Here is a 20,342-nt window from a genome sequence, read left to right as displayed (position 1 = left end):
CCATCATACAGTTGTGCATTCATCACCAAAAATCAATTTTTGAACATTTTCATTACTCCAAAAAACAAAAAAAAAATTTAAAAAGAATAAAAATACAAGTAAAGAAGAACACCCAAAACATCCCATACCCCCCCTTATTCATTTACTTTTTGCTCCCATTTTTCTATTCATCTGTCCAGACACTGGATAAAGGGAGTGTAAGCCACAAGGTTTTCGTCATCACACAGTCACACCATGTAAGCACTTTTTTTGTTTTAAGTGAAAACAACTATTTTATGCAATAGAAGCTGTGAGACATATAAGATCAGTGAAGGAAGAGGTAAGAGTGAAGGAAGGAAAGAAAGCTGCTTAATGACAGGTATGTCGTATTAGGATGATAACTGCAGAAGTCTTCAAGCAACCTGGAAGATATGTATGTGGCCAACCCCTCAGGAATCCCAGGCCAAGTCCCCACCTAGAAGAAAAACACCATGATGAACTGGTTGCACCACAGACTTTGGGGCCCAACTTGGTTGGAAGAAAGGGCTTGAAACTGTTACTGCTCAAGATTAATAAAACGCACACTATCCAAACCAAATTAATTGGAGGGAGGGGATATGATTGAGATGACAGAGGGTTAAAGCCCTCCAAGCCCTCTCCTGGTACCAAAATGAATCCACATATGCAAATTTATGGAGCCAGTTATAAAGGGGTTGTCAAGCAGTGAGACAAGAGGGAGGGTGACAACCATGATATCAGAGGCAATGGACTGTGTGAAATTCCTTAAATGGGCTACATTTTTTTCTGCCAATGTTTTTCTCTCTCTGTAACAACTTCCTACCCTTTTCTCAATTAGCTAACCTCCACCTATCTTTCTATAACTCAGTTCAAACATTCCCTTGAGCAATATGCCAAAATAATTTGGATGGCTCTCTGGTGCACCACCAACCCAACAAGGCATACTCCTAATCCACTTTATTGTTGATTTGCTTTTGTTGCCCTCCTCCCCCACCTTACCTCATGGAGGCAGAGCATGGCATTTAATTTTGCCTCTCCAATGTTTCACACAAGAACCAATAAATGTCTGTTGAATTAATGAATTCATAAGGTTTGTACTAGGTCCCCTCAAAGCAATGCAAGCAGCACTCTTAACAGCATTCTTAACTTATGCTTCACACCTCTGACTCTGAGAAAGCTTTTAAAGGAGGCCTGAAAAATGTCCATGATTAAGGAAGCCAGGAGAGAGGAATCTAAATCTAGAGTGTTTGTGTTGATGAATGTGGGAAGTAAGTGAGATGAGAGGGAATAAAATGCCTAGAGAAGATGTGTTTCTCAGTGGACTCTAGTCATCTGTCTTGAATAAGATGACAGATACAATTCACAACCAATAGATGTGTTAGGAGTGAAGGAGAAATGATGCACACTGATTCAAATTATTTGGATAATGAAACAATAATGCTCATGCTAACTGGCATAACCAAAGTGTCATATAAAAGGTGCTCTCAGACAAAAAGTCCAAGAATACTAAAGAAACCATAGCAACACAACAGAGACCGGGTGAAAAAGGGTTTTCCTCACGCTTTTAAAATTGCCACCTGACCTCTCCTGCTCTTTTTTTACATAAATCCAACCCATTCTTGCCAAAATCAGGCTAATTTAAACAGGTAAAAAATTAAAACAAAACAAAACCCTGCCTTGAAATGCAAAGACCAATCCTGGGCTGTGGACAGCAGTCGAGTCCCTTCCTGGGGTGACAGTAAACCCCACTCTCTGACATCTCCACGGGGTTCCGAAGGTGCCAAGGCCACAGAGCCCTCAGCCCGGAGAATTTCCACAGGACAGAGCTGAGAAGGCCTCCTTTCATCCCTCGGGTGTGATGGCTTTCCGAATCCCCATCAGGCGCGAACGACCGGCGAGCTCGAGGCCCTCTCCAACCGAGCCCAGGGCTCAAACCGGAAGCAGACGCGGGCGAATCGGGTTGCGGTTCCGGGTCGAGTCGGGTCACGCTGCAGCCGGCAACTACTCGCCGCCTCGGCGGCCCACCCTCGTCCTCTGGACTTGGGCCGGCGGCTGTTGGTCTGCCGCTTTCCGGGCCGCATGGCTGGGAGAGACCCAGGCAGCAACCAGAGGCAGGTGAGGCCCCGGCGGGGCGCGGACCCTTTACTCTCGGTCCCGCCTGGATCAGCTGGACTGCCCCGCAGCACCGTGAACTCCACCGCGTTCGATTTTCCCGGCGCTTGTTCTCCGCCGAGCGCTCTCATGCCGGCGAGTGCCGGGCGGTGGCGGGCTTGTCCTGCCTCGGACGGTATCATCGTCGACGATTAGCACGCAGCTGAGCAGCTCCGGGTCCGAGGCAGAAGTCCGGGTTCTGCTCCCCGAACTGTCGCCGTGCGGTCACCTTGGACAGGCCTCTTAAGAACCCTGGTTTCCGTCTTTGCAAAACCGACAAGTAACACAATGCCGCGCTGAGCTTTCCCCAGCGCTTGGCACCGTGGGCGTTCATAAGGCTTTTCCACTGGGGTGTGAGGACAAAGAAGTTGATAGAAAGTTAAACGCATACATTGGTTCCCATTTATCACTTTTAGGATCACTTATATTTCCTTTTAAAGCCCAAACCAAAGAATAATTTCTGAAACGTTTTGAGGCTTTGCTTGCCAAAAAACAAAATAAAACAACCCGCCCGAACCCCGTGCCTAAATAAAAACAAAAAAGTGAGACACTCAGTAGGAATCCAGGGCTACTGCATGGCAGTAAGTACCGGGGTTGGAGGTGGGGGTTACCTGCTTAAAAAGAGAAGAGGGAGCAGTCCTTTCGCTTGTGAATCTCACCGTAGGGTATGGATGTGCATATATATTTTGGCCCAGTGGCGGCCAAATATAGTAGCAAGGCTAGTTTCAGTCATTCCAATAGCCTGGCAAGCACACAGAGCAGAACATGATGACAGCTGTTAAAAACCTTTGGCCTGCTAACGCTCATCCAGGGATCCTTCATTCAAGTATTCTTTTGAGTAGAATAGTGATACTAAATGCAAATAAATGCCTTATAAAAGATTAAAAATCCGGTTTTTACGGTATATAAATTTGTTGACTTCGGTCTACTTCTTTCAGAATGAGGAAATTGAAGCAATGGCAGCTATATATGGCGAGGAATGGTGTGTCATGGATAACTGTGCCAAAATATTCTATATTAAAATTAATGACAATAAAGATGACCCCAAATGGACACTTGGCTTGCAGGTATATCCCCCCCATTTCTACAGCCATTTTCCAGTTACAAAATTAACTCGTGTATTCTTCTAATAATTATTCTTGAATAATATTTTCTAAATTGTCTTTTTGATTGCTGTTGTTGGCTTTTGTCAACAATTATCTAAACATATGGGTAATTAAATCTCAGCTCACTTTCTAGTCATGCTTTAATTAATAGTTTCATATTATCCCAGTTCTTAATGTATCTTTGACAAGCTTGTGTTTCATGTCCTTTCATTTATCCTGTCCATCTAATAGGAAAGAGTCTAAATATTAGACTGTGAAGATAGCTACTGTTAAGAGGAAGAATATGTTAGTAATTTAAAGGATTCGTTGAGTAGATACTCATTTCTTTATTAATTGAGTTGTAGTTAGGATAAAATAATGAAAAGATCAGCTATGGATTTCTATTTTTAATACTTTGTTGACTTCTACACTTTCAACATAAATAATGCCAAATTGAGCTTTTATTAATATTTGTTTTATTTATTAAAAATTATAAATTTATACTTATATTACTGATTTGAAATGAGATGTGTATGGTTCCCCATTATATGTTAGCTATTTGATTATTTTTAATAGTATTTTATAAGATTTTTTTTTTTTTTTGTATTTCTTCAGAAAAATACCTGGAAAAGTTAGAATGCCACTGTGTGCTTTTGGGATCAGTGTATAATGCCCATATTTCCTTTTCCTTTTCTTTCATCTCTGTCCTTCCTACCCTTATTATTATTTTTTTACTTTAATTTCTTTTTTTAATTTAATTTTATTGAGATTATTCACATACCTTACACTTATCCAAAGATCCAAAGTGCACAATCATTTGCCTGTGGTAACATCATACAGCTGTGCATCTATCGCTACAATTAATTTTTTTCCAATTTTTAGAATATTTTCATTACTCCGGAAAAAAAATAAAAGACAAAAAAGAAAACTCAATTCCTCCCCTCCCCCTAACCACCCCCCCCTCCATTATTGACTCATGGTGTTGGTATAGTACATTTGTTACTGTTGATGAAAGACTGTTAGAATACTGTTAGCTGTATTACATAGTTTGCAATAATTTTATAGTTTTCCCTATATTTTCCTCTATTATTAGCTTCTAGTTTATAGGGTCATACATTTGTTCCTGTTCATGAAAGAGATTTCTAATATTTGTACAGTTAATCACAGACATTGCCTACCACAGGATTCACTGTTTTATACAGTCCCGAAATCTTTTAACCTCCAACTTTCCTTCTGGTGACATACGTGACTCTAAGCTTCCCCTTTCCACCACATTCACAAACCATTCAGCACTGTTAATTATTCTCACAATAATGTGCTACCATCACCTCTGTCCACTTCCAAACACTTAGGTTCAACCTAGTTGAACATTCTGCTCATAATAAGCAACTGCTCCCCGTTCTTTTTTTTTTTTTAATTCATTTTACTGAGATACATTCACATACCATGCAGTCATACAAAACAAAGCGTACATTCAATTGTTTACAGTACCATTATATAGTTGTGCATTCATCACCAAAATTAATTTTTGACATTTTCATTACTACACACACAAAAATAATAAGAATAAAAACTAAAGTGAAAAAAGAGCAATTAAAAAAAAACACTGAGTACCTTTTTGTTTGTTTTTTTGTTTGTTTTTTTGCTCCCCATTCTTTAGCCTCATTTTATATCCTGTTAACTTATATTTCATGTCTGTGTGTTTACATATTATAATTAGTTCATATCAGTGAGACCATGCAATATTTGTCCTTATGTGTCTTGACTTATTTCACTCAATGTAGTGCCCTCAAGCTTTCTTCATAAACCATTTTTTTAAGACGGTTTTGTTCACCCACCATACTTTCTGTCCTAAGTAAACAACTGATGGTTCTCTGTAAGTGTATTCACCACCATCGCCACTATCTATATAAGGACATCTCCATTTCTTCCACAAAGAAGGAGGAAGAGCCAAGAAGGTAGAGAGACAAAAGAAAAAGAAAAAAAAAAAACATGATAGCTACAAAGCAACGAAAGGAAAGATAGAATTAAACCAAAGTAGAATAAAAGTCAGACAACATCACCAATGCCAAGATTCCCATACCCTTCCCTCATGTCCCCCTCTTATAGGCATTTAGCTTTGGTATATTGCCTTTGTTACACTAAAGGAAGCATGACACAAAGTTTTTGTTAACTATAGTCTCTAGTTTGCATTGATTGTATCTTTTCCCACAATACCACCCTTTTTTTAACACCTTGCAAGGTTGATATTCATTTTTTCTCCCTCATGTAAAAACATATTTGTATATTTTATCACAGTTGTTGACCACTCTAGGTTTCACTGAGTTATACAGTCCCAGTCTTTATCTTTCCTCTTTCCTTCAGGTGTCCCACATGCTCCTAACCTTCCTCTTTCAACCATACTCACAGTCATCTTTGTTCAATGTATTTCCATTACTGTGCTGCTATCACCCAAGATTGTGTTCCATACCTCTCACTTCTGTCTTTTCCTATCTGCCTGTAGTGCTCCCTTTAGTATTTCCTATAGCGCAGGTATCTTGTTCACTAATTCTGTCATTGTCTGGTTGTCAGAAAATATTTTAAGCTCTCCCTTGTATTTGAAGGACAGTTTTGCTGGAAATAGGATTCTTGGTTGGCGGTTTTTCTCTTTCAGTATCTTAAATACGTCATACTACTTCCTTCTTGCCTCCATGGTTTCTACTGAGAAATCCGCACATAGTCTTCTTAAACTTCCTTTGTATGTGATGGGTTGCTTTTTTCTTGCTGCTTTCAGGATTTTCTCTTTGTCTTTGACATTTGATAATCAGATTATTAAGTGTCTTGGCATTGGCCTATTCAGATCTATTGTGTTTGGGGTACACTGCGCTTCTTGGATCTATAATTTTATGTCTTTCATAAGAGATGGGAGATTTTCATTGATTATTTCCTTTATTATTCCTTCTGCCCCTTTTCCCTTTTCTTCTTCTTCTGGGACACCCATGACACGTATATTCATGCATATCATGTTGTCATTTAATTCCCTGAGATGTTGCTCATATTTTTCCATTCTTTTCCTATCTGTTCTTTTGTGTGTAGGATTTCAGGTGTCTTGTTCTCCAGTTTCTGAGTGTTTTCTTCTGTCTCTTGAGAGCTTTTGTTGTATGTCTCCATTGTGCCTTTCATCTCTTGTGTTGTGCCTTTCATTTCCATAGATTCTGCTAGTTGTTTTTTCAAACTTTCTATTTCTACCTTATGTTCGCCCAGTGTTTTCTTTATAGCCTTTGTCTGTTTTGTTGTATCTTCCCTGAACTCGTTGATTTGGTTTTTTATTTGATTTAGCACATTTTTTTTGAAAATCTTTAATAGATTATTTCATTAACATAAAACAGTATCTCAACTGTATCTTGATTGAGGTGTAAGTTTGTTCCTTTGACTGGGCCATATCTTTGTTTTTCCTAGTATAGATTGTAGTTTTCTGTTGTCTAGGCAACTGGTTTCATTGTTTACCCCAGTCAGATTTTCCCAGACCAGAACGGGTTGAGGTCTCAGAATGGCATTATATTTGGGGTGTATCTTAGAGGAATGACAGACTTTCCTGTGAGATTTCCAGCTGCTGTGCTTTTCCTAACCTGCCCAGCAGGTGGTGCCAATCAGCCTGTTGCTCCCCACTGGTGTAAGGAGGTGTGGCCTCCTTAGTTTCTGTTTTGGCTGTTTTCCCCCAGGCTCTGGGGTCTGGTTCTGAGTGGAAGGCCAATGGTAGAGCTGGGCCCCACCTCTTGACTCTTAGGGAAGATACACCCCCTAGGGAGTTATCTTCTGCACTTGAATTCCTTTGTCTCTCTGACTCTGTTATCTCCAACCCTGTCTGGGTCAGAGCGCCGCAAACCAAAAATGGCTGCAGCTCTCTCTTCTGAGCCCCTCTTGTTGAGAGAGAGAAGAATGGACAGAAAGCTCCCTTTTGGAGCCAGTACACGGCCCCCCAGTTTCACTTGTCAGCCAGAGGTAACACACAGTCTTCTGGGCTGCCCCTCCCAGGACAGATGAGTCCTCTGGTTCTTTAAGGTCAGTCATCACTAAAAGCCTCTGTCTGCTTATTGGGGGTTTTAGCTCGTATTCAGCAGTCCACATTTGTTAATTAAAACCCCAGTTGGAGCTCAGCTGAGCTGTATTCACTCACTTGGAGAGTGCTGCTAGTTTCTACCACCGGGAGGTTTGCAGCTCAGCCTGCTGTGGGGGAAGGGGGCTCCCAGCGCAGTTACGCAACTTTTACTTACAGATTCTGTGCTACGATCTCAGGCATTCCTCCCAGTCCAGGCTGGTGTACGATGTGTGGACAGTCACAGTTGTCCCCCAGCAGTTATTCTAAATTATTTACTAGTTGTTCTTGGTTATTTATTAGTTGTTCCAGGGGACTGACTAAATTCCACTCCTCTCTATGCTGCCATCTTACCCCTCTTTTTAATTTCTTTTTATAATTTCTCTGCAAATTAGCTCCTTTACCTTAAAATATTGGCAACATCACTAACAATGTGTTCAAAATAAAACCATAAATGTGAGGGGATTTCTCCACTGAGGTTTAAGAAAATGATAGCTTTTGTTTTATAGTTTGGCAAGTTAGAAATTTGTAAATTGACTAACTTTCTAGATATAGCTACTTTTGAACCATGATGATGTGTACACAGACATGTTTTTAAACTTCTTTGTAGGTGATGCTACCTAATGAATATCCAGAGACAGCCCCACCTATTTATGAACTGAAGTAAGCAATATTTCTACATTTATATTTTTATTTGTAAAAAGATAAGACTTTTCATGGATTGATTCTCTATACTGTACTTTGTGTTTATATAAAATACTTTGCTTCTCAAAACTTGTAGAAATTAAGAACACTTTTTTGATTTGGTATAGAGTATTTACATAAAAAATTAAATTGCATAAAAATGCATTGGAATATACCATTTAGTATAAAAGATAATCATAGAGTTCATAGAGTTCAAGATAGCTATAGAATTGTCTTTAGAAATGAGAAAGGAGATCTTCCTCTTTAGACAACCTAGTGATCTAGAAACCGTAACTAATGTGGTTGTGCTGACCTGGCTGCAGTTCCTTGATGTACTTGATGCCTGAGATTGCCTGCCTTCCTAATTGCATGTGGTGGTTCTGGTGCTTCTCCCTATTCCCCTCCCACCACTGTTATTGAGAAGCCATCTTTGTGGCCCACACTTAATCTTTGGCAGATGTGACCATTGATGCCAGTGCCCTTCCATCTACCTTGCCCACTTGATCTAGTAAGATGTATAAACCCGTGGGAAACAGAGTTGCTTAAAAATCGCAATTACTAAAATATTGCCTACTAGCGGGATTATTTTTGTTTTAAAACCATAGCAATAAAATTTGTTAATAATGGCTCTGTAATTTTTTATTTTTACTTATTAGAATGCTAGTATACCTAAATACCCTTTTCAGAAAAAAATATTTTTACAATCATGTGGCAGCCAACTTATTTGTTAGTTATTTTTGAGACATCAGTTAGAAAAAATTGGGAGTCTCTGGTATTGTGGCATATGTTGTGTATTCGGGGAAATTTAGATTCTACAGCTTGTATTCCACTTATGCAAGCTTGGGTATGTCTGTGATACCTCCACACTTCCCTTTTTAAACCATTGAAATTTAGTAATAGTGGTTTTGACTTCATTGTGTTTTATTGGAAGAACTAAATGAATTAATGCCAATGAAAGCATTTTGGAACTATATACATTTATACAAATATAAGACATCTTAATGAAAATAAATAATTTTTTAAAGTTGAATAAAACCATTTGTGATTTAATCAGTGATTTCTGTGTGAGCTATAAAGACAATTATTGAATGATCTTTATTGTATTTTATTTAATCTTAGAGCTCCTTGGCTTAATGGGCAAGAACGTGTGGATTTATCGAATAGCCTTGAGGAAATATATATGTAAGTGGCAGGTGATTAAAAAGTTTTTTATTAGTGATTCTGTTGTGGGCTTTTGTTGAATCTGATATATTAGGGCCTTTTCTAAATTTTTTGTTATGCTGCCTTTCCATTAAAAAAAAAAAAGGATGCACTTTTTGAACTGGAAATGTTAGTTATTTATAATTTTATGTATACATTTAATTTGATTTCTACTTAGATACAAAAATATAGTAATCAACACCTAGAAACTATAAAACTACTTAGCCAGCTTGTGAAACTAAATTCAGCTTGTGAAACTAAATTCAGAGATAATAGTCTTGTTTTGATATTTTTATCGGCTAGGTAGAATGAAATGGCTAACAGAAGAATCCTAAATATAAGTATTTATTAAACTAAGATATAATTTTAATGGTAGTTTCTTTTGTATTTGGCCGTAAGACTAAGAATCTATTGATATACTATATTTTTCATTCATTCATTCATTCAACAAATACTTGCTATATGTTAGACACTTTACCAGGTCCTACGTATACATGGTTAGCAAGAATAGAAATGTTCCCTGTTTCCTTGGTGTTTAAAATTTACTGGGAGGAGAGGTATTATTTATAACATGAAAATAAATATGCAGTTGTAGCTATGATTAGTTCTATAATTCTTAGTACTAAGGGAGTTGTATTAAGAGAGTCAGTACTAACTCTTTGTAGTGTGTGCTAAGAGAGTCAGTACTAAGTCAGTTTAGAGTTTGAAACAGGCCCTTCTAGTCTAGGAGGGCAGGTACAGCTTGTTTGACTCAAGAGGAAGTTGATTAGGTGAAGATAACTCCTTTGGGAGCATACAGTGTGTGCAAAGGCTCTGTGTCCAGGAAGCTGGGCACATTTCAGGAAACAAAGTAATGGTGATAGGAGGTGGGAAGAGAAAGAGGAAGGGAGGGAGAGAGTAGGGTGGAAAAATGACCTTGAAAGACAGGCAGGGGAGGTCATGCAGAGTCTCAGAGGCCGCATTCAAGATTTTTGTCTTTATCCTAGGAGCAATGGGAAGCAGATAGGGTTTTAAGTGTTGGGGCACCAGGATAACATTTTCACTTTAAAAAGATCTTTCTGTATTTCTATGGAGAACTAATTGGGAGGGAGCAAGAATATATGTGTGGACATCAGTTAGGAGGCTAATGCAGTAGTCCAGAGAAGGTATGACTGTGATTTGGATTAATTTTAATGAGATATAATAATTTAGTAAAATAAAAAATGTCTGGACTATCAGTTTTACTCTAATCTGCAAACTGGTAAGGATTGAGTCTGTGTTCTAGATGCCCATCCCATTTGGTAGAGTGAGAGTAAGCAGTTACTCTGCAAGCCAGGTTTCTTCTCTTCCCAAAAATATTTCATTAGAAAATGATGAGTTTTATGGAATTGATTCTACTATTTTCGTTCCTAGAAGAAGTATGGTCTTCCTTGGGGCCCTGAGTTTACACTTGACTGTGGAAGTAACCAAAAACTGGATATAGTAACATGGGATGCCTCCATTTAGTGATTTCATCATCCATAGAATATAAATGTTACTTATTTCCTCAATTAAATGTTTTCTGATATCTGTTATATTAAATGTTATACTAAATGTTTTCTGATATCTGTCCCTAACCCACAGATATAACTGGCCATTCCTGCTTTTGTGCCTCCAGTGAACTTCTTTCTGTAATCCTTTATCTCTTGTTTACCAGTTTATATCCCCCAATAAAGTAAAATAAGATAAGTATATTGCATATTTGTTCACCATTGACTCCCTAATTGTTTATCTGATGGTCATTTTTCAGTTCTTGTTTTACTTGACCTCTGTAGCATTTGGTGGTAGTAACCATTTTCTCTTTCTTGAAAATCTTAAGACATTTCTCCTGCCTGTGCACAATATCATGCACTCTGAAATGACTTATCACCTGTCTTTTCCCCATTTTCAAAGTACAATTTAATGAGTAGTCACAGAAATAATTTCAAAGAATGTTATGGGTTACAGTTCCACAGTATCAGTTCTTTCCTTACTGTGAAATAAAAGATATATACAGAAAGATGGTAACTTTCAAAGTATAATTTAATGAGTAGCTATAGAGCAAATTTCAGACTGTAATGGGTTACAGTTCCACCATTTCAGTTATTTCCTTCTAGCTATTCTAATACCCTAGCATCTAAAAGAGTATATATATTTACATAAAGATTGAGTATTTGTAATCCTTTGTTAAATCCTGTCTTTTCTGTTGCTACCCTTCCTCTTGTTTAATCACTTTCTCGATCTTCAGGGGTATCTAGGCAGTGAGCACCCTAACTTGTTCACATTGAAAAGGGGTATTGACATTATGGAGAAGGGGACTGCATTTGATTGTTGTTCTTAAAGAGGCTGATGCCCTTAGGTTTTAGGACTTGTGTGGCATAGAAACACTCTGGTGGATTTAAGTTCCTGAGAGGTAAACATAATGAGTAAAACTTTTATAGATTCTCAGATAGGGACCTAGGTATTTCAGGACTACTGTTGATTGGGGCATGGCATACTGTGGCCATTTGGGATATCTAGCTGGAGCTTGTGTAAGAGAAACTCCAAGATAGCCTCTCAACTCTATTTGAAATCTCTTAGCCACTGTAACTTTATTTTCTTTCCTTTCTTTTCCCCCTTTTGGTCAAGAAGGCATTTTCAATCCCTTGATGCGAGGGCCAGGCTCATTCCTGGGAGTCGTGTCCCACGTCACCAGGGAGATTCACTCCCCTGGGAATCCTTTTCCACATGGGGGGAGGTTAATGAATTTATTTGCTGATTTGGGCTTAGAGAGAGAGAAAGGCCACATCTGAGCAATAAAAGAGGTTCTCTGGAGGTGCCTCTTAGGCAAAATTATAGGAAGGCTAGCCTCCCATTTACAGCCCTAAGTTTCACAAGAGCAAACTTCAAGATTGAGGGCTTGACTTGTTAAGTAGAGGGGTTCCTAATTTCACATAGCATATATTCTGTCCAAGAAAAACATTCAGTGTTAGAGGTCTTTTTTAAGGCATCGAGAGTACTTATGGAGAAGAATGGTTGATTAAGGAAGTATTTAAAAATATAAAATAGAATTTAGTGACTGGTTTGTTGAGGGCTATCAGGTTATCATATCTTATTTTTGATTAAACATTTTGTATATGGATATTTCGAATCAATGAAAATAACTAATAAAAAAAGGTAAATAACAATACAAAAAGCTTAGAATATTATACTAATTTTTAAGAAAAAATGAAAGAGATTAATTTTTTGTGTAGTATTTGAATTTGTGATGCCCCAAATCAACAATATTTAATTTAAAATCCAAGAAAATGATTGTTTTAATTTCCTACAGCTCTTCAAATTTTGATGTAAATGGAGTTTTAGAATTTCAAGTTGCAGAGTGAGGCTTCTGGAGTCAGTCTTTGAAATAATATGAACTCTTTGTGTCTCTTTTCTCATCTGTAAAATGAGGATAATATCATTGTAAGGTATAAATAACATAATCCTTTTAGCACACATAGTAGCAACTGTTATTGTTATTGTTCCCATTAAAAGAATCCTCTCATCCAGTGTTGTCATTTTGCAAATGAGATGACTGAAATTCCAGGTGATCAAATGACTTGTCTAAGGTCACATACCATTTTAGTGATTAGCCTTACCCTTAAATGAACAAAAATAAATATTGGAAAATTAAAGATATGAAAATTAGAGCCACAAGTAAGATTAGAGCCACAAGTAACTAGACTTTGTTTTGATCATGCTTGAATGGATGATGGTCATTTGAGTATAGTTATTCACAAAATAGATTAAAAAATAGTATCTTTTTATTCCAGCTGGTCTTTTATTCAAGTTAAAACAAATTTTGTTTCAGACCTTTTATCTTTAGCTACTTTGCTATAATTTGATTTTGTAGATAACAGTCTACCTGGCATCTCAATCTATAATATGTAGTTCTCAGATTTTGCTCTGGAGTCCTTAAGATTCAGCACGTCTCTTTCAGGACCATTTTGGGGAGAGCAGAAAGGGCTCAGTAGACAGGACTCTCCTCTCACACCAGATATTGTGTATTTAATTTGTTTCTGATTCTGTCAGAGATTTTGTTACAACCATGGCAAAAGTTTGAAAACCACATTTAAAATAAGAATCACTTGAAATTCTAGTGGATATTTAAAAGATATGAAAGAATTGTTGTCACAAGGGAAAACACAAATACAGTAGTAACCACAATAACAAATAGAAAAAAACAAAGACACCTTCAGCGATAGAATTTTAGGGTGTAGGGGAAAATAATTATTTTAATTTTACTCAGGAATCCTTTCATACCCACCATAACCTCCTTCTCCTGAATTTCCATCTCACTCTATAGTGAAGAAGGACGCGCTCAATAAGCAGGGCTGACTGAGCACAAGTGCTCTTGTTGCGTACTCCTTGGCAGGAAGTCATGGGCCTGGGGAAAGCAGATTTGGGAGTTAAGGTTTAATTTCTTCTTTTCACTGTGGAAAAATTACTTAGTATTATGAAAATTCTTCCAAGGTGTTAGTCCAAAAACAAAAGTCTGAATGTGAATGTATATTCATAAAGGGGTGGTTTCTCTCATCTCAAAGAGTAGTTGAAAGGAATTAATGAGGTAATATACATAAAGCATTTTCTAGGTGTCTTGCATATACTAGGTGTTCAGTAAACAATAGGTACATTATTATTACTTGTGGTAATGATGATGGTTGTGTAGAATCCAATAGAATGAGATTAGAAATGGAACAAATTACATACAAAACCAAAAAATTTATTAGGATAGTGATTGTAGACACGGGATAAGGGACCCTGATATCTCATTAACTACCATACCTGCAGGGCCACATGTCATGTGTAGTGAAGATTTGCTGAATGAATTAAGTCAAGTTCATTTTTGTACAGTTTTTCTTTTTTTGTTTTCAAATTTTACATTTGTTTTTTAGATTTTTGTTTCTTATAACCAGGAATTGTAAACCTTTAGGACAATATACTCTAAATCTCTCATTTTATGCATGAGGACATTGAGACTCAGTTCATGTGGCTTACCTGCCTGAGGTCATAGCTGGTGGGTAGGAGAGTAAAATGCATTTGGGTGATCTGGGCTCTGGAGTCCAGCTTGGGTTTACATTCTGGCTCTGAGCTTGTTATTGCTTATAAGGCTGTTTGGGACAAGTTAATTGATCTTTCTAGGTCTGTTTTCTCATTTGTACCATGGAGAAATAATACTTTATTGGACTATTATCAGTATTAAACGGTTGATGTATATGTAATTACTTGGGGCTTAGTGTATACTGAATATATTTTATCTTTGTTTGTTCCTTGAGGTCTTTTATTGAGGACAGAGAATGGGAGTGTGAATTGTTTAAAAGAAACTCAACCAGGACATTCTCAGTTTTTAAAAAACCTTTCCAATTGACTTGCCCTCATTCTGAAAAGAAAGGTTAAAAAGGAAACAATAGAGGATAGTTTAGTGCTAGGAGTTATGGGTTAGATGGGGAGAATTTGTGAGTACAGAATTATTCGAGTAAGCAGTGTTTTCTTCTTTATGCTGATTTTGCCAGTTTCTTTTGGTGGGTGCTGATGAGTGGTGATAAAGAGAGGTGATGGTTTGAAGGGGGAGTTTTAGAGGAAGGAAGGAAGTTGTTATGAAGTAGTGTGGTGATTTCTTTAACACACATACTCAAACTGTATAAAATGAGTGTCATTCTCTGAAGTGGAAACACATGGGCCTTTCTTTCATTGCCATTGCCATCATTTAACGTAACTCGCAGGACTTCAAAATCTGCCACACATTCTTTCTTAATGATCCTTTTTCTTTTCTTTTTTAATTTTTTATTGTGGTAACATATATACGGCTTCCTATTTTCCACTTTAACCACTTTCAAGTATACAGTTCATTGGTATTATTTATATTCATTAACCAATTTCAAGTATACAATTCGTTGGTATTATTTACATTCACTAACCACTTTCAAGTATACAATTCGTTGGTATTATTAACATTCACAATGTTTTGCTTCCATCACCATCATCCATTACAAAAACTTTTTCATCACTCCAAACACAAACTCTATCCATTAAGCACTAATTCCCCCTTCCTTTCCTGCTACCTGCCGTTCACCATACTGTCCCCCCCCCCACCTCCCCCAGCCCCTGGTAACTTATAATCTACTTTCTGTCTGAGAAATTTGCTTATTCTAGGTATTTAATATAATTGTAATCATACAATATTTGTCCTTTTGTGTTGGCTTATTTCACTCAACATTATGTTTTCAACGTCCACCCATGTTTTAGCATGTATCAGAGTTTAATTGCTTCTTAACGGCTGAATTCAGTGATCCTTTGAGATAAATTTAATTATCTGAGGGAGCCAAATGTCATTTGGAACCAAAACTAATCAATGTGGACAATAGAATATTTTGTTAAAAATGAGGTATACACGTAAAGTTATTGTATTGATTTTCCTTTAGGTCTTGTAAATTGGCTCTCTGAAGGAGTTCCTCAAATGCTTTCCATTCTTCTTTGATGAAATAAACATACCAAATGATAAGTTTGCAAAAAAAGTGGTTTGAAATTGTTTAGGAAAGTAAGCAATGATTGGACATCAATATTAAAAATGTATCCACTGGTAGAAACTAAATCACATTATATTTCTCTAGTTTTCATCCAGTTCAAGTTTAGAAATTTTCTTTCTCCTCTTTGGTTACAACTCTTTAGCTTTTTTTTTAAATAAGCATGTTAATTTTGGAACTAGTTGGAATTTTTTATGTTGAAATGAACAAGCTGTATTAAATACTCAGCCATAATTGTTGGTAAACCTTATATTTTAAAAATTATTTTCTAAAAGTCATATTTAGATTGCATATAATTTCTTGAATTGTACAAATATCTCTGCTTTATTGATTTGAGAAGGAGATCTTTTGAAATAACCAATTTTTTTTTCTGAATTTTGTTTAGACAGAATATTGGTGAAAGTATTCTCTACCTATGGGTGGAGAAAATAAGAGATGTTTTAATACAAAAATCTCATAAGGCAGAAACAGGTAAGATTGAAAAGTATTATCAATGCTCTTTTAACTTTTGGTAATCATTTAGATATCCTAATGGAAATTTTATATGAAAATTTGTGTTTTTGCTTTATGGTTAATATATGATAAAATATAATTTCCTCTGGAAAGTTCATTTACTCATGTAATTATGGTTATTTCTTCTTTCTTAATGGAGTTTTAGCTTTTTTGCTTTCATATTATACTCTTACAGAAGTAGTTTTATGCTTAAAGAACTTGAGTCAAAAATTCCTTTCCTCTGTGACTGTTGTTAAACAGGTTATGTGAATCTTGTAACATGCCTCATAGATTATTGGAGTATATAAATTAGACACTTAGCTTCAAATGAGTATCTGTAGAAAAAGAACTTTGGAAAATATGGTGACCAATATTAGCTAATGAAATAAAAATTGACTTTGAAAATTGATTATTTAAAAATTGAGATATAATTCATATACCACAATATTCACCCTTTTAAAGTATGCAATTCAGTAGCTTTTAATATATTCACAAAGTTGCACAGCCATCACCACTTTATAATTTCCAAACATTTGAAGATTGATATTTTGTTGTATTAGGTACTATTGTCCTTTTACTGAATCTTGAAGTATATGACAACATGGCAGTTTTTCAGTAACTTCACTTTGCTGGTCTGTTCCACTTCCCACAAAGGCCTTTCAGAGAGGAAAATAGCTTGATTTAGCCTGTTCTTTTTTTCCAAGTAGAATTTTACTGTTACCACTGGTAGAATTGTTTTCAATTTTGGAAAAAGAGGGATTAAAAAACCAACAGTAGTAGTTTACTTACAAATTTTTCAGATGATTATTCACAGGAAACCAATTACTTAGGACTCCCTTAATAAAATCAGTGTATGTTTAAAGTTAATATTGCTTATGTAGTTTTTCAGAGTATTTCATCATTTTTCAAAAAGCAAATATTTTAATGCTTCTGTTAAAATCAAAGAGAGAAGTGGAACTGGCATGAAGATATTATACCCATGTAACGATCTTTTTTGAAGTATTTTCCTTAACTTTCTATGATTCAGTCCTGATTTTGTAGCATTTTGGTGTATTTCTAGAAAAAAGTGGTCTCCAAATTCTCAAAACAAAAATTAATTTTTGCTAATCTGCCATTGTAGAAGATTGGACAGTTGTACAAACAGAACGCATACCAGTAAAACTTTAGAACCCCAGAAAGTTTGAGATCACTTAATTCTTAGAAAATTTTAAAATTATTGATCTTAAAAATGGTATTTTCTGTTTGCCACCTATATCCATAATTCCATTTAGCCACTCTTCAAATTTTAGAGTTATTGATTTGCATTGTACAATTTATAATAAATGTTCAGAAGTTTTGTTTGGAACTTTTTCATAAAAAATTGTTTTTGCTGACTTTGTGTCAAAATGGAAAAATTAATTATTCTGAAGAACTAATAAGGATAAGAACACATTAAAAATTTCCTCTCTAGGACACCCACTTGAACAAGTTTTTAATTTTGATCTTATCATTAAACTTTAGTTCATAGTTATTATTTTGTATTATGTTTTCTAGTATAGACATTTTAAATTTTGAAAAACTTATAGCCAGCTATTTTTAAAAATTTTTAATTTTGAACTAATTTTAGATTTACAGAAAAATGACAAAAATAGTACAAAGAGCTTTTATATCCTTTGTTCTACTTCCCCCATTAGCATCTTATATAACCTTAGTATAATTATCAAGAACAACAGGTAAAATTTGCATTCATACAATATTACTAACTAAACTAAATAACTTATTTGAATTTCACCAATTTTTCCACTCATGTCATTTTTGCTGTTCTAGTTTCCTGTCCAGGATTTTACATTGCATTAGTCTCCCTACTCTCCTCTAATTTGTAAATAGTTCCTCAGTATTTCCTTCACTTTTGTCACCTTACCCCTTTTGAAGGGTACTAATCAGTAATTTTATGGTTATTTCCCTCAATTTGAGTTTGTCCACTGTTTTCTCATGATCGGAATGAGATTATGCATTTTTGGCAAGAATACCACAAAAATGATAATATGTCCTTCGCAGATCTTATCAAGGGTTGCCCTTGATAAGATATCAGTATGTCTGATTGTAGTGATGTTTATCTTGATCCCTTGGTTAAGGTGGCATCTGTCAGATTTCTCCACTCGAAAGTTACTACCTTTCCCTTTGTAGTTGGTAAGTGTCTTGGAGGAGATACTTTGAGAATATGCTAATATTCTGTTCCTCCTTAAACTTTCACCCTGATTTTAGTATCCATCAGTGGAGCTTGTCTAACTATTGTATATTGTACAATACACTGGTGTTTGTCTAATGGCGAGTCTCTGTTTCCTTCATTCTTTCTACACTTATTAATTGGAATTCTCTTGTGAAAAAGAGATGTCCCCTCTCTGCCATTTAAAAATTATTTGATTATTGATTTAGATATGTATGGACTTACGTATATTTATTTTATTCTGTGGGTTAAAAATCATTCTGTTGCTCAAATTGTCCTAGCTTTGGCATTGACTCCTGGGTTCTTTTTATAAGCCCTCTTCTTTTTGTGAACACTTCTGTACTTTTCAGGAACTCTAAGATATTGCATTTCTCTGGCTCCAACTCTGGAATCTACCACTACTCCTAGGAGTCCTGATTCTTTCTATTGAAGAACGATGTTTAGACACCAAGAGCCAGTCATTTTTTATGCGTAGTTTCCTACTTGTTCAGTAAATCAGTCATAATGTCTTGTGCCCACATAGGCCCTGAGGTAAAGAAGAAAACTGAAGAGGAAGATGTTGAGTGTGAAGATGATTTCATTTTAGCTTGCCAGCCAGAATATTCAGTTAAAGCACTGGATTTTGAGATCAGTGAAAATGAAACAGGTATAGTGTTACCAATTAGAGAGGGGTGGTAATAGTATATATTGTTTTTTGGAGAAATTCAGTAAACTCTCAAAATATTAGGAAGTAGTTATTTAATTTGCTGATAATTGAGATTTATTTCCTTGCCAGCTGAGCGTTTTGGTGTTTGCCGGGTTTATCAGAATGGAGAGGAAAATACAGGATTAAAAAAAAAAAAAATTATCTTTGCTACTTATTGGAGTTGTAATTTAGTGGTGGGAGAAACTGAAACTAAGAAAAGCTGCTAATGTTTTCAATTCACATCTTGCTTTTATATTTCTGTTTTGAAATTCTCAGATGTCTCTTGGTTAGATTATAGTCTTATGCTCGCATATATAAATGTAATAACAAGGTGCAACTACTGAAATTAAAACTTGTATTATGCCTTTAAGAATTTAGTTTTTGCCTGCATTAATATGTCCCATAATCAAATAGTGTTCAACTTATGAATAGGTTGATGTTACAAATTAAGCTCCATGCTTCTATAAGAAAGTGTATTCCATCATAGTATTTTAAAATTTTGAATGTTATTATCCGTTTCCCCAAGCCTCTTAAAAAAAACATAGACAAGGAGAATAGTTTCTTTTTGAAGATGAGGAGTTTCCTTTGCTACAGTAGCTGTAAAACAGTATTCTGATGGCCCTTAAGACTCTTGAATGGTGTCTTAGGATAGTGGAAAGGGATAAAGAAGAAGCTAAGAGGTAATGGAGAGGATTTAGGCTTCCTACCCCTGCTTCACCCTAAGTAGCTCCTGTTTTATTAATTTATACATTTGTGGATCTGACATAAGATTTGTTTTGGAAAACAGGATCCACTACTAAAAGAAATAGGGTGAAAATCACAGTTATAGTAAAAAGCACCCAATTCGTATTGACCTTAGTGCTGTATTTGACTTAGTACTGTATTTGTACAGTGGTCAGATTCACTTCAAGAAGAAGACAGTATTGGGAGGTAGGTAAAGCATCCTACCTAAACCTGTTTCCTGGTCCTATTCCTACCACAAACCAGTGCAGTGATTTTTGGAAAGTGCTTTAAAACTCTCCAGAAATGTTTTCACGCATGTGGGTAGAAGTGCTTAATTAATTGTAAGGCAAGCTGACTTGATAAAATTCAATAGGTCAGTGAACTGAAATAGGAAGGAACTTTTAATTCTTCTTCCCGAATAAGTTCATCCTAAATGAGGCAGATGCAGCACCCAGGTTGGTTGATAAGTTTTTCAATGGAGTTAAGAGTTAATTGGTGGTTCTTA

The 20,342-nt window shown here is 36.0% G+C and overlaps 2 protein-coding genes across 3 annotated transcripts in view; one reads left to right on the top strand and one right to left on the bottom strand.

The window, feature by feature from the left end:
* OSBPL1A (oxysterol binding protein like 1A) overlaps positions 1-1,692 on the bottom strand; it is a 360,414-nt gene extending 358,722 nt beyond the window's left edge. The window contains exon 1 of the mRNA XM_037806384.1: positions 1,674-1,692. The gene's annotated coding sequence lies outside the window, so the exon portion shown is untranslated. The remainder of the gene's footprint in view (positions 1-1,673) is intronic.
* Positions 1,693-1,968: 276 nt separating this feature from the next.
* The window catches only part of IMPACT (impact RWD domain protein), a 38,221-nt gene continuing 19,847 nt past the window's right edge, over positions 1,969-20,342 (top strand). For both annotated transcript variants that reach the window (XM_037806403.1, XM_037806402.1), the window contains exons 1-6: positions 1,969-2,112; positions 3,087-3,215; positions 7,919-7,971; positions 9,112-9,174; positions 16,117-16,202; positions 18,953-19,075. In XM_037806403.1, the coding sequence (XP_037662331.1) occupies positions 2,077-2,112; positions 3,087-3,215; positions 7,919-7,971; positions 9,112-9,174; positions 16,117-16,202; positions 18,953-19,075 (490 nt within the window). In that variant the 5' untranslated portion in view covers positions 1,969-2,076. The remainder of the gene's footprint in view (positions 2,113-3,086; positions 3,216-7,918; positions 7,972-9,111; positions 9,175-16,116; positions 16,203-18,952; positions 19,076-20,342) is intronic.

The sequence above is a fragment of the Choloepus didactylus genome, chromosome 16 (genome assembly GCF_015220235.1).
Source record: "Choloepus didactylus isolate mChoDid1 chromosome 16, mChoDid1.pri, whole genome shotgun sequence".
NCBI classification, from domain to species: Eukaryota; Metazoa; Chordata; class Mammalia; order Pilosa; family Megalonychidae; genus Choloepus; species Choloepus didactylus.
The sequence above is the reverse complement of the archived record's forward strand: the minus strand, read 5'-3'. Positions and strand labels throughout refer to the sequence as shown.